The sequence below is a fragment of the Gymnodraco acuticeps genome, unplaced genomic scaffold (genome assembly GCF_902827175.1).
Source record: "Gymnodraco acuticeps unplaced genomic scaffold, fGymAcu1.1, whole genome shotgun sequence".
In the NCBI taxonomy this organism is placed as follows: Eukaryota; Metazoa; Chordata; class Actinopteri; order Perciformes; family Bathydraconidae; genus Gymnodraco; species Gymnodraco acuticeps.
The window spans coordinates 1681187-1698489 of NW_022990014.1; the positions used below are offsets into that span (position 1 = coordinate 1681187).

The window sequence follows — 17303 nt, forward strand, 5'->3', positions numbered from 1 at the left end:
AACACACACACACACACACACACACACACACACACACACACACACACACACACACACACACACACACACACACACACACACACACACACACACACACACACACACACACACACACACACACACAACACCATAGTGTTAATTATGTAATCAAGCACAGCATTAATGCATGGCGTCCCATCTGAATTGATTATTGACAGAGGTAAATGAAGTAGTATTGTGTAAGCTAAGCCTCTCTCTCCTGCCGAGTGTTTTAATGAGTGGGCTGAGGGCCGTGCGATCTGCACCGCTATCCCCACAATGACCCTCAGTGACTCACTCAGCCTCCAGAGATCATCCATCCCAGCCGTTAAGCTCCCAGAGTGACTGTCTACTGCTGGCTATCTAGGGAGATACAGACTTATAAAGATGCTGCTACTGTTGAAGGGTTTTTCCTTTTTATTTAATGAAGACCTCACAGTTTTATATAATAAGACAATGAGGCTGGGTTGCATTAACGATTAATTTAATGTTGGAACATTTCTAGTTAGACTATAGCAAATCTACATTTGAAAGAAGTAAATCCAGAGTCAAAATGAACCACAGTAATCAATAAGGAGATGATTGCTCATCCAAATAAGTAGAACAAAATAAGTAAATAATAATAAGAAGATAGGTTGGTGTCTCAGCCATAGAGGAAGGAATTGTTGTGTGCTCTTGAAAAATGAGGAAAAAAAGGATAAACAGGGAGGCTAATAGATTGGAAAAATAGTTAAAAAGCTTTTTAATATTTTATCGCTTTTGTGAAGTAATTGTTTTTAGGTAATTGTGCTCTCTCGTTATTTTGCTCAAAACATCTTAAAACAGCAGACATTTTATAAGGTAAACCTCCTGAAATGTAAGTTTAAAGTTGATACTAATTTGTAGTTCATAAATGTTGGTGCAACAAAGTTACGCTTAATCTAGGTTTAAAACATAAAGCGACATTTTATATTGGGTTTGAATGTTAACTTTCTCAATGTTAACCTAGTTTTTGTTACAACATGATTTAGAGTTTAACCACGATCTAATCGGGTTTCAATGTGATTCCTTGTTGCTGAAACCAGCCGACTGCAGCTCTTATTTGTGTGTTTTCTCCTCTCCTCGCTGACATTCAGACGGCGGGCTTCCTGGAGACTCTGACCGAGGTGGAGACCTTAGCGCTTATTGTAGGTTGTGTGTGCCATGACTTGGACCACAGGGGCACCAACAACGCTTTTCAGGCCAAGTAATGTTCCCACTTTATCTCTCTGTCCCTTCCACACAAACACACTCTCTCCTACACACCGTTTATAGTGTTTTACCACCTGCAGCCGTCTGCAGCACTCAAAACCAGATCAGCAAGAGTCAAGTGGCAAGTTGTATAAAGCTTATGTAAGAGTCTGCTTAATGAAGAGACTGTAAACACTGCTGACTCTGATCTGCAGCTATTAAACTGATATTGAATTGCTTGAACTCAGTGTTCTCTGCCTGCACAAAGGTTATCATAGTAAACGGCATCTGTAACCAAGATGGGGAAAGAGTTGGAGTGTCGACATTATCATGAGCTACATGAAATCTTAACTAGAATTTTTTTTCTTGATAATCCATTTTTGTATTATCATCTAATCAGTGTCATCAGATCGACTGTCTTAAATAGTTTGTTTTATATACATTTGTTAGTTGTAGCTACGATAGTGCTAAATCAATCAATCAAAAAGGAGGTAAAGAAGCTTTTGTATCCAATGAGTCAGATTTGACAGCGGCATTTTACAATTGGAAACATTGTTCTTTCCCCATAATAAATGATGATCATTTTCAATGTTTCAAGTAGGATTTTCAGCTGCTTTTATTATTAAGCCATAAGTTGGCGACAGAGAACAGAGAGCATTGCTGAGGGAATTACAAAAGACTCTGTATTATTTCTTATTTCTCAGTATGTGTTGAATGCTTATTGTGTTATCTCTCTTTTTGATCCCTGTGTGTGTGTGTGTGTGTGTGTGTGTGTGTGTGTGTGTGTGTGTGTGTGTGTGTGTGTGTGTGTGTGTGTGTGTGTGTGTGTGTGTGTGTGTGTGTGTGTGTGTGTGTGTGTGTGCGTGTGTGTGTGTCAGGACGGGCTCAGCCCTGGCTCTGCTTTATGGGACCTCTGCTACGCTGGAGCACCACCACTTCAACCACGCTGTTATGATCCTGCAGAGCGAGGTGCACCATGTTCCTTTTTCTGCTGCAATGCAGTGGGTTTGCAACTAACAATTATTTGTAATTATTATCAACTATCTAGTACATGAATTCAAATGTCTGAAGTAAATATTTCATCTTAGTTTCTTAAGCAACATTATGACTCACCAGTGCAGGAAAAAGCACAAGTTAAAAGGACTATTTCAAAACATGTTGCCTTCTTGATGAGAGGCTGTTAGCTTAGCTTAGCATAAAGACTTGAAACAGTTAGCATTATGGGCATTTATACCTAAAATAAAGTCAAATTAAACAATCTGCGATGAGTGCTAGCATCTTAAAAGTTCATTAACTAACAAGTGATATCTTGCTTGTTTTCATCTGTACAAAAACAAAGTGTAAAATCAACAGGTTTTATTTCCTAGAGGAGTTATATGTAACAACATTTTAGGTTGGCAGCCTAACAGATTCACATTTATGAGACAGATTCAAAAGTGGTGCTGGTCTTCTAATGTCAACTCTCAGCATGATAGAAATTTCCAATTGTGTTGAAAATATTCCTCTTTTCAAAATACAAAATTAAAGTCACTTTTAAAGTCAATGTACCATGACAATACACCTGACAGCAGAACATTTGTACAGTTACACTTCTTCTATATATCTCTCTCTCTTAACTTTTAAGCCATCTCTAAATGAAAAAATTAAATCATAAAGCCCATAAAAATCTAATCAAATAAGGTAGTTTGCATGTGAAGGGAACCATGTGGAGTCTAAATGTCTACCGTACAGTCGGTGAGGGAGTAAACAAAAAGCTCATGCTGTCCTCAAATCATCGTCATTACAGAGGCGATATATTTGGTGGTAATTGGTTGAGAGAGACGTTTTACCAGGTGACTGGCTTTGCATCAAGTAGTAATTAAAAAGGTTTTGGGGGAGCAGCTGAGACGAGGCTTAGCAGAGTTTGTTCCAGTGGCTTCATTATCGCGGCGCTGACAACACAGTAAGCTGACAAATGTTTGCTTGGAATATCATAATGGTTTCTGTTGATACTGGGGATGAACTACTGTCGCCCTATTAGCATATACATTAATAATGTGGCTAATTCAAGCAGAAAGCTCACGATTCAACCCGCACAAAGCATTCATTTTACACTTTTAAACGTCACTCACTCCCTTTGTATCTTTCAATTTCCCCTCATCGTTCTCACTTCCTATTTTTCTCGCCTTCATCCGCTCCAATTGTGACAGAATGAGAGAAGTGCTTTGTGTCTCTGCTGTTACATCGTTCAATATTTCATGGGACCACATGAGCTCATGCAGGGAATCAAAGGCAAGTTGCACTTGGATTCTCAGCGTTTGAAAGGAAGAAGTGGTCATCCAGTTTTGAGGATCTCTTCTAATTTCTGCAGGTCCTTATTATCCTCTCATTCGGCTCCTTCTTGGTTATCACCTTGACATCTTCAATTTTCACCAGACAGATCTCTCCATTCTCTATAGGATGGTGTCTAAGTGGATGTTTCAATGATGGAGAAGCTCATGTGACAGATGTTGCTTAAGTATTAGGAACCGCTGGCCTCTCTTTTTCAGTTTTTTACTATTTGTTGTGCAAATAGGCTTTTTTAATAAAAGACTCTCCCTCGTTAACTTCTATATAGATTATAGATCCTCAATGATATCTTATCCAAAACTCAACTCAATTATGAAGCACTTTTATATGATCATGCAGCCTCAAGTGTTTTACAAAGCAAAATGTATGAATACATCTATTTATTGCTATATATTAAGTCACTTCAAAACAAATTGATTTTTGTGAAAACCAATATTTAAGACTTAAATACTAGGAAATTAAATAAATTGAATGTTAAATTAAATATGACACATTGAACTTTGAGGTTGTTATAAAAAAATGGTGCCCTCAACTATACATTTTAGTGTCAATTTTGCAAATAAAATGGCAGAAAGTAAATGTTATTCATTCTAAGCTACTGCACAGTAAATGTTCACATTCAAAATAAATGATAATAATAGTTTTAATTATATAAGTGCTTTGACAGAAAAAACTAAAACAAAAGCAGGATATCAAGAAGGCAATTAAACAACAGAAAGCCAAACTGAGTCCAAACAAAGGAACACATTAAGGTAAAATAGTATACTAAAGAGAAGACAAATGATAAAATAATATAAGAGAGTAAACAGATGATTTGTTACTGATATGCCAGTATTGTCAGCAGTCTGTCATAACAGTAAAGCTCTTATTAAATAATTCAAAACATCTCCAAAATAAACCTAAGTTGTATGCACCCTCCTCTGGTAAATGGTTCCCATCCCAAACTAGTAAATAATTAATGTAGGGGCTAGTGCTTCTTTATTTGAGGTTCTTTGTGTGCAGTGGGAAAATGTGTTTGGGACATGTTTTATCATGTTATCTCTGTATGTGTCTCCACAGGGTCACAATATCTTCTCCAACCTCTCGTCCACAGAGTACAGCGACCTCATGCAGCTGCTGAAACAGTCCATTCTGGCCACAGACCTCACACTCTACTTTGAGTATGTTCTGCTAAACACCACGCCGCTTATTAAACTGTTAAATCTCCTGACAGTGAGAGGTCCATAGAGCCCGGCTGGCTCCAGTATACTAACTTATTTATACAATAAAGCATACGAGCCCTCTCTGTACAATGATTACTGCAGGTTTCTTTGAGGGAATACTGCCCCCTTGTGGATTTCATGTCTCTTACACCTACAGATGTCTTGTTTCCCTTTAGGAACAGAAACACCTTCTTTGAGATGGTCAATAATGGGGAGTACAACTGGAACGTGAAGGCTCATAGAGACATGTGCAGGTAACGCCTTGCACACAGACAAACATGAGGGATATTATAATTTCATAAGCACTGCACTAATTAAATACATCTGATTTCTTTCAGATCCATGATGATGACAGCTTGTGATCTTGGTGCTGTCACTAAACCTTGGGAAATATCACGCAAGGTGAGAAAACTTATTAAAATGCTTTTTTCAAGTCACTCATGAGAATATTCAAGATGTTCCTTATGTATAAGGCAAACTAACAACAATCAACCTTTTGTTGTGGTTTGTGTCATTTTTGTTGGCAAACCGCAAATAATCTTCTCACCAATAAATAAATAAATGCATTTCTAAACCATTAAAATAGAGCTGAAACAATTGGTTGATTAATCGATAAATGGTCCAAGAAGAAAAAAAGCCAAACATACGATTTTTCCTGTTTTTAAGTTGTTGCGATTTGCTGTTTTTTATGTTTGTGATCCTTGATATCATCATCTTGGGCTTTCACAGGCATTTACAACACAACTTACTTATATTTTAAAGACCAAACAATGAGTTACGAACATGTTTGTGAGACTAATTCACAAAGAAAACCTCCCTTCATGTTTTCTCTTGCAGGTTGCAGAGCTGGTGACCAGCGAGTTCTTCGAGCAGGGTGACCGAGAGAGATCAGAGCTGAAGCTCACGCCCTCTGTGAGTACACACAACCATCTCTGGTGTTTTGTGCTTTTGCAGTTAGTTTCACCCCCGTGACCTCCACTGAGCTGATGATGCAGAAGATTTATTTTATCTGCAGTTCCAAAACACACTGACTGTGTAGGAAACATGAGATCTTGTGTCTCTTTGTGTGGGAGAAGTGAACAGTCAGCTTGGCCACTGCATTTCCTCACTGCTGCGCCAAGAGCAAACTGTGGACCGTGTAAGCATCATTCTTAAAAAAACAACCCTATACAGGAGTCAAACTGACATTTCTATGAATTCAGCTGTAAACACACACACCATTTGTCTGTATTCAGCTCTACTAGCATTGATTTTCTCATAGCTGAGATCATGTATTTACTTTATTTTTCTCGTGTGAATTTAAAAATAGCACAATACTAGTGGCACGGAAAGACTTTGGTCCTAATGAAGATCTTAACTCGCATCGTATTCAGACTGTCCTCAAAGCCTCAGCGCCACAACAGAGGATACTGTGTGTTTGATTGGGGAGCTTTGAAGGCTCAACTGTGTTGCAAGTTCTTAAAGGGGGAAAACCAACAGCTTTCTGCGAGCAATTAATGGCTGTTGACTAATCGGGCCAGGCCACATTGCCTCCCCTCTGAAATAACTAATGCGTTAGCCTCCGGTCTGCCGCTTGTGTCAAACCTTTACCGCTCCTTGTGTGTGGGTGTTGGAAATGAAATATTAACTTCTAAGTCGTAGCCCAGTAACTATCTCTGAAGCACAGCCTCAGTGGAGCCTCTTAAGTTCAGACTGCACAAGAATGGGGTAGAATAGGAAACGCACGTGAAATAAACTCTATTGTCTTGAGAGCAGAGGGAGGATTTGCTTAGGTGAGAAGCACTATATTCACTTGTTCCTCCAGTAAAAATGTAAGTGTAAATACATTTTAACTCTGTGTTTCAGGCCATCTTTGATCGAAACAGGAAGGATGAGTTGCCAGGGCTTCAGCTGGAATGGATTGATGGAATTTGTGTGCCGCTGTACGAGGTAAATGCTTTAAGATCTGGACTTCATTGTGACGTGCTTTACACACACACACACACACACACACACACACACACACACACACACACACACACACACACACACACACACACACACACACACACACACACACACACACACACACACACACACACACACACACACACACACACACACACACACACACACACACACACACACACACACACACACACACACACACACACACACACACACACACACACACACACACACACACACACACACTCCTTTCTCAGCTTTTGTCCAACCTCAGTGACGTCAACAGTGAAGCCATCACCAACAACTATTCAACTTTTTCTCTTTGCAGCCACAGATTTCTCACTGAAAAAAGAAATGTATTATTTTATTTTTTATTGAAAGCCATGAAACAACTTCAAGGTTGAATCCTGTTCTTTTGAGAAGAGAATAACGAGTTGGCACTTTCTGACTGTAGACGGCTCAGAGGAAGTGCAGTGAATAGAGCTGTGATGTAAGTCAGGTTAAATCTCCTCTGTAAGACAGTGTACTTTGGGCTTTACTGCACAACAATGAAATAAGGCCTGACTGTTGACTGCCTCTCTTCTGAGACATTTTTGTCACATAGAGCGGCACTGGATCCCAGCTGAGCAAATGTTAGGGTCAGAGCTTGTGGTAATCTTTCAGGGAATTAATGGAAATCTATACTGTGTCCTCGCCAGTATAGTAATGTGTGTGTGTGTGTGTTTCTGAATGACGTCAAGAGAGGTTCACCCCCCTCTCCCCGTAGCAGCGGCTGTGTGGGAGAGAGTCTGATTTACAGAGAGATCAGCTCTGTTAAGAGAAGAGGCGTGCTGAAGCCAAATTCATGAAAGCAAACAGTTGTGAAGGCAGTCGAGGATAAAAAAAGTAGCAGCATCCTTACAGCCTTTCAACTGTTAAAACTGCACTGTATTAAAAACATTAATCTTAGTCATCACGACTGGAACACAAACAATAAATAAATGAATTATCCCGGGATCAGTGTCAGAAGTTAGAGCAGACTTATCAGCGCGGGGCTCTGTTCCTCCATTGTTACAGTCTGTGTAGTGTAGATAAAAAGCATCAAAGCAGTGTGTTGTCTGCGTGGGGGGTTTGTCTCCACGCCTCATGTAAAGGCTGATGTTTGGAGAATGCAGATATGGAGCTCACGATCATGCTGCTGCCAATTAAACTTGCGAGGGGGAGAACAGAGGAAGTTCAGAGGCGGCAGGGTTTTTGTCCGTGGGCGGAAGAGATCTCGTTCTTGATCTCGCTGATCTCCTTCTCCTGGTGGTGGCTCGCTACTTTGTGGAATATTAATCCCCCATTATATAACCTTCCATCTTTACACCCCACAATATGACACTCTCTCTCTCTGCTTCTTCTGAGTCTACCTCAGTGGAATAATGATGCTGTGCAAACCAATGACAATGTCCCACTGTGGATACTGCAGAGAGAGAAATGTTTTCCTTTAGAAAATTATTCTTCTTTTAAATCGCAAACGAGACAAATCCACACTGATTGAGACGAGCAATCCGCTCTTTGTAGTTTCACAGCTGTGTGTAGGCCGCATGCCATCACAGTGTGATATTTTTTCATTATCAGCTAATCTGCAGATCATTTTCTCATTAATCGTTGGGTTATAAGATATATTTATATAGAACAATCTAAGCAGAAAAGAGGTTTAATCAGATTAAGAATCTTTATAACGGGAGCTTTGTGGATACATACCCAACACATCACACAAATGAATTTGGTAAAATATTCTTATTTGACTGTTATAATACAGCAATCTCATCGTGTGCTCGGAAATAGGAATCAGAAATGAATTGTCTAAAAACAAAACACAAATAGAGCAAAAAAACTGAGCAATTTGGCATCCGGCCATATTTATAACAAACATTACTCAACGCTTGCTAAACTGCATGTTGTTGTCTCAGTCAGTACTTCCTTTGAATACATTTGATATATATGTATATACCATAACAAATGTCAGAGAAAAAGTACAATAAACAGTCCAAAAACCCTAAATAACTCATTTAAAATCACATTAAGACAGAACAGCAGCAAATCCTCCAGGTTGAGGAGCTAAATACAGTGTACTTCAATCGTTAGCTATTTATATCAACTCTATGTTCCCATACAGTACTACACATATAGAAAAACAGATGGGTTGACATTTCTAACAGGCATGGACTACAGAAATGGAAATCCATACTGTGCTCTAATATTGCTCGGCATCATGATTAGCAGCACACATATTCCAGCAATTACAAAATAATCAATCATTAAATCATGCATGTTTATTAAACCACCTTTCAGGACATGTTATGAATTCTTAATAAACAAAAGTGGTCAGAGGGCTGTTTTTTAAAAATAGTTTTGATGTCTGAACTTACTTGGCCACGTTACAGAGCTTTGTTCTGGTCGACCACCCACACAAGTGTTTTAATTGTTCGCATGAATTAGTGAATACTCCCTCTGAATATAAATGCATTTAAAGTTCACTTAATTGGCTACTGTGATTAGATGTGTTTTCTCCAACAGCACATTTGATTTCCCTTTCATAAGCACAATACACAATCCCCAGTGTGGGTGTACTTACTTACCTTCCTATTTATTTCATTCATTGTTACAATGGCTGCCAATATACTCCTTTATTTGTGTGTGAATAATGTGTGGTATGTGGGACCCATGCCCACATGTTATATTAACATATAAAACGGGGTTAATGAAACAACTAATTACAGACTTCCCTGGAAATCCAATAGACTCAGTAGACAATGTGAGGAGAACAGAGGGAACAAAATCTCCCCGTCTCTCAGGTAATTTGTTAAAATGGTGGATGAAAGCTTTGAATACACGGCCACTTATAGTTTAACACTAACAAATGACAAAGACGACTTATCTCGGTCATACACGTGCTTCTAATCTTTGAACAGCAGCCATTTCACTGCCTTAAACTATAAAGCTATACTGGGCGTAGCTGTTCTCGTAGCAGTGCTGTGTTCTCTGTATTGTTTCAATTGTTTTGCATTGCTTTTGATGAATAATGTGCTGCACTTCATCTGTGCCTCCCATATATTATCACTACTAGTCGTAGAGCCAAGCTCTTTTCTAAAAAATACAAATACGAATTGATATGTGAAAAATACATGTTATTTTAACCCAATGTTCCCTTACTGATCTTGGGTAAAAGTCTGCTAGGAGTCATAAGTTAGTGTCCTAACTGAAGACTTGCCTTGACGAAAGGACTGGGGGCGCTGTTTTGCTTATATCATTTGCATATTTTTCAATTATAAGCAGGTTTAGTCTATAAGACTTTTTCTTTATTATTGTTAGCACATCGATAGAACATCAGTTTTAATTGTTTATATTGCCTTTAGATTTTCTAATAATTATTCAAATGTTCTATTTTCATTTGCTCATATAAAGCCCATACTAGTAATAAAATGCATTAAATGTTTTACGCAATTATAAAGTATATGCGAAAAGGTATAATGCTATTTGTGAATTTTATTTTCGAGTTAACATACAATTGTCCCCTATTGGCTTCTATAAGAATCATAAGAATCCTGAGTTGCTCCTCTAACCATCGTAATGATTTTTAAAATACCTCAACAACAATTAGATGGGTTTTTGTGAAATGTTGTTCACAAATGTAGAACTCCAAACTGCTTCTAATGCTGATGATGTTTTTAGTCTTTATATTTCATCTGTAATTTCCCCTTGTCATCTTTCTGCCCTTCCTCTCTCTCCCTCTAGACTCTTGTCAAGCTGAATCCCAAACTTCAGCCGATGGTTGACATGATCAAAGCTAACAGGGCCAATTGGGAGGAACTGAACAAGAAAAGACAGAGAAGCCAAAGTGTTTCTTCACCCTCGAGCTCCTGCAGTGGAGACTGCACAGAGACGAGCGGCTGCACGGTGGCGCCCTGCTGCAGCGGAGATGCTGACAGCACACCATCTAAACCCGTTAGTTAGCTCCTGATGCCATCTCCAGCTGATCTCTTTGGCTTTTACTCCCTCTTAAATGCAGCCTGCAACAGAGGCAGTGCAGTGCATGCAGAGGTTCTTGGGCTCTGCTCCTCTTCGCTTTTGCTGCTAGAGATGGGCTTTAGACTTGAGCGCGGCGCTATCATAGAGGTTTTTCTGCTCCCTTCAGCCTTCCTGAGCTGGAGGCTGACAGAGCTGTGTTTGGCGAGCTTGTTGAAGCAGCTACCAATCAGCCACGTCAGAAAAGGAAACCACTGTGTCAACATGTCAAGCAGTGAGCTAACTAACTATTCTGGGCATTGCACAGATTTCCAAAGCATGGAGAATATTGGAGAGTTTGTCTCTGATGTGGTTCGTTTTATCTCAGTACCTCCTCGTTGCTCGCATTTTGCCCGGGGTAACAGAGATATGTTTTGTAGATCTGTATATAGGCTATTAAGTTATTTACAAGTGCTGTTTAAGAACATGTAACCTCTGGACTGTAATGTGGCTGTAGAGTTGCTGAAGGATAAAGGGGTGCAGGACCTGTGACAGTGCTTGCAATGCAAATTGAGTCTCCGCTCCCTCCCTCCCTCCCTGTGCCTTGTTTTAAGATCCTAATGAAAAATGCATGGCCTCCTCACCAAGATTGTTAGATATAGAAATCCATGTTGAACCGTGACATGTTTTATGCCATAATTTATAAAAACTAATGACTGCAATTATGTTTTGATCCCATATTAGCCACAAATCATCAACAGTATATACATATAGAAATCTATTTTGCCCAGTTTTATAAATGCAGGGTCTCACTTGTCACACACACAAACACACACAATGTGCCTTGATGAAGTTGTACTGATATCAATTCATTTTTGCAGAAATCTCATCAACTGATTTAATACTGAGACTAGACACATTAAGATTTATTTTAATAAGGGTTCTACATTTTAAGAAACACGCTTAGATAAGAGAATACCTATATGATAAATAAAGCTACATTCAGTCAAGGTAACCAGGCCATTAACAACTGGCCTGGCTCCGTCCAAAGGAAATTCAATTTGTCAACCAGCATCTATAAATTTACTAATTCATTCATTCATTATTGTTTAATCTGAACAAAAAACTAAGAATACTGTTTTATAACAGGGTTGTGTGACAGACTCTTTGCCAGAACATGTAACGTTCTTCTGGTTGTTCAGCAAAAAGTTAGAATCTAGAACTGAGTCAGACACAAATTACAAATCACATTAAATAATCTTAATACAACATTTTTATTTGAGAGCTTCAGATGTGCTGCTAGGAGGATTTTTTTTTAACCTCTGGACAAAGTCAGGCTGACTGTTACTTCCTCTTTCCAGTCTTTATTCTTCATGCTTAGCTTTTTTCAAAGTGGTATCCTCTTACCTAACTTTCCGCAAAATGTTTTTCCAAAAATTTCAGAATTTGCTTTAATCGGATTGCTGTCCTTTTCACAAAGCTCACAAATGCTACTTAAACAGATTTTATAATTTCCAAAAAGGAGACTGAGACACTAAAACTGGTAGTAATGAAGTGCCCATGCAGCCATGAGCTATTATTTTGATATTATTATTATTATTATTATTATCATTATTAATATTAGTATTATTTTAGGGTTGTGGTTATGCCTTATGAATTGTGTTGTAGCTTTGTTAATTGGAGTTTAAAAACGTGACTGTGCACATTGTGTGGCATGGATCTATGTGCTCTACTTTATTTTGGTTAAAGTGCTGAATTGAAGTTGATCAGAAACATTTAAATTGCATGTTTTATGCAGTATTAAATTCAACCACTTGCTAAGTATGTAGCAAACGTGAGCCGACAAATACCTCGTCCTTTGAACTTCATCAGTAAACACATTATTTCATTGGAAATGCATGATTTAAATTATATTGCATTATGTTTCGTGAGTTATGAATATTGCTGTTCTATTTTTCTATAAGGTCTCCAAACTTCTATTTAGTCTAATTTGCAACGTACCGTGCTTCTTGTATTTCTTCTTTCCTCTCCCAGTTTGGACGCTCATTTTATTTATGGCGGGCTAGACTGAAAGAAATCTAGGGCATGAAAAGGCAAATGTGCAATGTTTATGTTCAGAGTTTAAATAAAAATATGCTGCTACATATACTCTGGTTTATTCTGACACTTTTACGCAAGTATTTTAGATATTTGTATTTTTCTTGAGTATTTCCACTTCATGCTACTGTACACTACTCCATCACAATTAAGAGACAACTTTTGTTGGTTACTTTAAATATTGATCTAAAATACAAAACATTTGATTATAGTTTCAAACTGAGGAATGTTTCTTGTTCAAAATACCCAACAGTGTATGACATTTTAAAATGAGCTCTACAACCAGGGACCAAGATATACATCTCATATAACTGTATAGTGTATTGCTTTAAATGTATTTGTGTAAAATAAACATTAGTTTTACATTTAAATAAAGTAAATCATGAGATGACATATACCACTGTTAAATTAACAACACAATTGGCCACAGAATAGACTGCAGCAGTAAATCCAATTTATTTAGACATAAGTTGCATACAACAGACTACTTAATGACGACAACTTAATGTGGCCTTACTAAAATGAACCATAGAAGAGTCAAACTCAAAACACAAATGGCCGACAATACATAAAACGTCTATTGCAACCCAGTCTCATGGCATTTCGTGTTATAGTCACGACATTTAATCTATTGATTCATGTTCACCAACACGATTACTAAGGTGACCAGATTTTCTAAATGAAAACCGGGGACATTTTGAGTTTTGCGGTCAATATATCATCAACATATCCAATTTTATTCACTGTTAAAGAAAAAACGGGGACAATTCTGGCTCAATGTCATTCGAACATTTTAACTGTTGGATACAAACAGAAGGACGATAGCTCATATATGAGATTTCATAAGTATTTTATTTTGAAACTCTACATCAGATTGTCCTGATTTTCTCTGATTGACTAGATGGGGTCTCCTGCTATCACCCTGAAGTGAAATAAGTATTTGATTGACTTCGAATGACTCTTTGATTATGGACAGTTCCATTAAATAATAATCAAAATATAGATGGACAATAGATCTAATTTGAGACTTTAAACAGCATACATTTTAAATTGTGCTTCAGAAAGTAATGTTATTTTAGGAGTGTTGTGAGATGGTGTCAACATCAATTGAAATTAGTCACGCAGTGGAAATGTCAGATATGTGTCTTCATAACTGTATACTTACATTTTACATTCACTCAGTTATAATGTGGTAGTTATACGTGGTTTGTTTTAAATTATTATTGATCACATTATATTGTACATATTTCTTAATTTAAGCTCCAGTATATATGAATATGTTTGGTGTGTTTTTGAGGTATATTTGTTATTGACCGAGTAAACGCTTTTATTTTGAAGGCAGTTTTTACAGGCCTCTACCGTAATGCATATTCGAGCATCGCAATACAACGTGCGGGCTGGCTTGACTGTGTTTTCCGAAGTGGGGGCTGGCTTGACCACAGTCTGTGTTTGCCCAGTGTTTCCTGACCTTGCTATGTGTTTTTAACGTATATTTAAAAACGGGGACATTTCCGGGGACAGTTTCAACCGGGGACAGGCCAATACAAACGGGGACTGTCCCCGGAAAACGGGGACGTCTGGTCACCCTAGATCAGGGGTGTCAAACTCAATTTCATCGCGGGCCACATTAGAATTATGGTTGCACTCAAAGGGCCGGTGGTAACTTTAAGACTATATAAATATACATAGATAAATATATATAATATAATGTATTATTTAACAATATTTCCTCTGCATTGGATTATTATCTGATAGGGTAATAACTTAACTACGTCTGAAAGCAGAAGTCTAGGGCAAATAATTGAAAGTAATTGTTTCAAGTCTCTTCAGTGCATCTCACAAAATGAGATGCGTTGTGGGACATGTAGTTTATGGGCAACGTGCTGCTGTAAAGCAGCACGTAATCTTATAATAAACGTATTATATTCTTTGCAAGTCCTTGTGGGCCACATATAATGAGGTGGCGGGCCGGATTTGGCCCCCGGGCCTTGAGTTTGACACCCCTGCCCTAGATTATCCCCTTTTTTTCGTGTCACACAGAACGATTTTGAAAGCAATGTATTTCTACTGGTAATGTGTTTCGTGCCTGCAACACGTCTTTTTCTTCGGTCGGGTCGTGGAAGACCGGAAGCTGTGTGGTTCATAAAAACATGTTCTTACTCAATATCAAGCCACAATTATTGCTTTTATTTTAAATCGTATAATTTCGGACTTTTGTTGCCGTCTGTGAGGAAAATAAATGGAGCTCAGAGCCTCAGGATACTGAAATCTGTATTTTTTAAATCTTTTTTTCCCTCTAATTTGTTATTCTTTTCAAAATAACACACTGTTATTTACTCACCAATAACACACAATTATCCTTGTTTTTATTTATTGGTTTGATTCCATAATCTCGGGCTTTTTTGGCGTCCGTCAGGAACTGAATTTCAAAATAAAAATAACCGGAAACAGACGTAGGCATTTCGAGCGATTACCCAAGATGCTCAGCTATGGTTTAAGCTCGCTGATTGGATGTTTTAGCCGCAATGCATGTTGGGATTTGGTGTTTATATGATATGAAATCGGAAAAACATTTAAAAAGAATAAAATAATACTTAATTCCGAGTGTTCTTGCTTTTCTCTTTGCAAGTCATCACATAACGGCATTGTAATACACGGTTCGGCTGCATTACATATTACAGATCTGCCGTAGTTCTTTATTTATAGAGCCCTGATGAGAACTTGAAGACCTTTGTAAAAACTGGAAGAAATGCCACCGAAACTGAATACTTGATGTGGATCATAAATATATCAACAATTAAACAACATCTTCAATTTGTCTTCACACAATACGTCTCCTTGCAGTATCAATACTAATTCGGCTGACTTTTACATTTGACCTAATTCGTAGATAGGTTATATTTACACCATAACGGTGCACAGCTGATATAAAAGGACTTGTAGTTTTTAAAGATATTACTGATTTTCTTTGAATATAAGAATGTAAATACTGAGTCTGAAATAATCTAGCAATATGCTTTAAAATTATGTGAAAACATGAATAAAACTACACATATTCAGATGGTGTACATACATAAGTGTCCTACACTAATAATACAAAGTTATGACTGTGTGTACCTTGTGTGCACCACCTAGTGGTTAAAGCACGTTATTGAATTATTGTTTTTATGTGTTATATTTGATACAAAAAATATTAAGAGTACTTACTTTCATAGGGGGAAAGTAGAAGGTCAATGATAGAAATATAGAATATAAAAAAATCAAGAAGATACTATAAGTGATCTCTACAATAAAACAGTTTAGTGCAGGATGTACAAAGATATTAATAGGAGGAGGTGCAAAACAGAACAACTATTTCACCTTTATTTAAACATTAAATATGACTTTAGATTAAGGTCTTCTTTTAAATAAGAAAAAAACTTTGGGGGTATCTATCTATAGATAAATATTAAGCCTGACAAAGTACTTAACGTCTAATATATTGCTTTCCTGCAATGTTAACTATGTTGAAGCACTTATTTTAACTGATATTATACATATGAATTATACTCTTTTGTATGTAGATAGTATAACAAATGTGCAGAATATGACAGTTTAATGGTGGAGGTATACACATATATTGATAGATGTCTTGTAATGCACTGTTGAGGAACCTGTGACCCAAGATTTTCATTCATTGCATAACTACACCGTAGTTGTGTATATGATATGTCAATAAACCTTTGAAAATCTTGAAATCTTGAAAGGGATGTGCAAAATAGCCATAATATACAGTCTTTAATTAACTATTAGTAGAGAATAACGAGTAATGAATATACTTTATTACTCGTTTCCATTCATGTCAATTGCAGATAAATGTTTAGTCTTCTCAAGCACCAACTATCAAATATCTCTCCTGATTGTTGGCACTTGACAATCACCTTCCCTGAATTTTACTCAGGTGTAACTAAAGTCTGATTTAAGGGTTGTTTATATTTCACATCATTAATCAGAATCTGCAAAGTAATTCAAATAAGTGTAGTGGAGTAAAAATACCAGGTTAACCTCTGAATTGTAGTGGAGTAGAATTACAAAGTAACAATGAGCTGTCATGTGGGTATATATTAATGCTGCGCATTATGGACACAAGCGATTTTCACCCATTTATTAATTATATGTTTTACATTTGATAACACCAATGTGTTTAATACTGGCAACTTCTAATTTTGGGAACAACGAAAACGTTCAGTAGAGACGTCCCATAGAACATTTTGCGAAACACAATAGCCAGCATGTGTAGTTCTGGGGGGGCGTTCGATTCCAGTTTTGGATAGTCTGGCGTGGTTTCGTTCCATTTCAAACAGCTGTTTGACGCTCGGCGTAACCTTGGCGCACTGCCACTCCAACATCCAATCCCAGAGCTTGAAGATTAATCACGGGGACTGTAGTCCTAAACGATAGCTGGGGATTATGGGTAGTGTAGTGTCTTCGGCCATCCTAAACTCCTAGAGGCCTACGTCTGTTTCCGGTTATTTTTATTTTGAAATTCAG

General features: G+C 37.6%; 1 protein-coding gene across 1 annotated transcript in view; it reads left to right on the forward strand.

Moving 5' to 3' along the window:
- The window catches only part of pde11a (phosphodiesterase 11a), a 36862-nt gene extending 24051 nt beyond the window's left edge, over positions 1–12811 (forward strand). Inside the window, 8 exon segments of the mRNA XM_034213252.1 lie at positions 1134–1243; positions 2106–2196; positions 4615–4715; positions 4934–5011; positions 5096–5159; positions 5595–5669; positions 6603–6686; positions 10467–12811. Of these exon segments, the coding sequence (XP_034069143.1) occupies positions 1134–1243; positions 2106–2196; positions 4615–4715; positions 4934–5011; positions 5096–5159; positions 5595–5669; positions 6603–6686; positions 10467–10685 (822 nt within the window). The 3' untranslated portion in view covers positions 10686–12811.
- The last annotated feature ends 4492 nt before the right edge of the window (positions 12812–17303 follow it).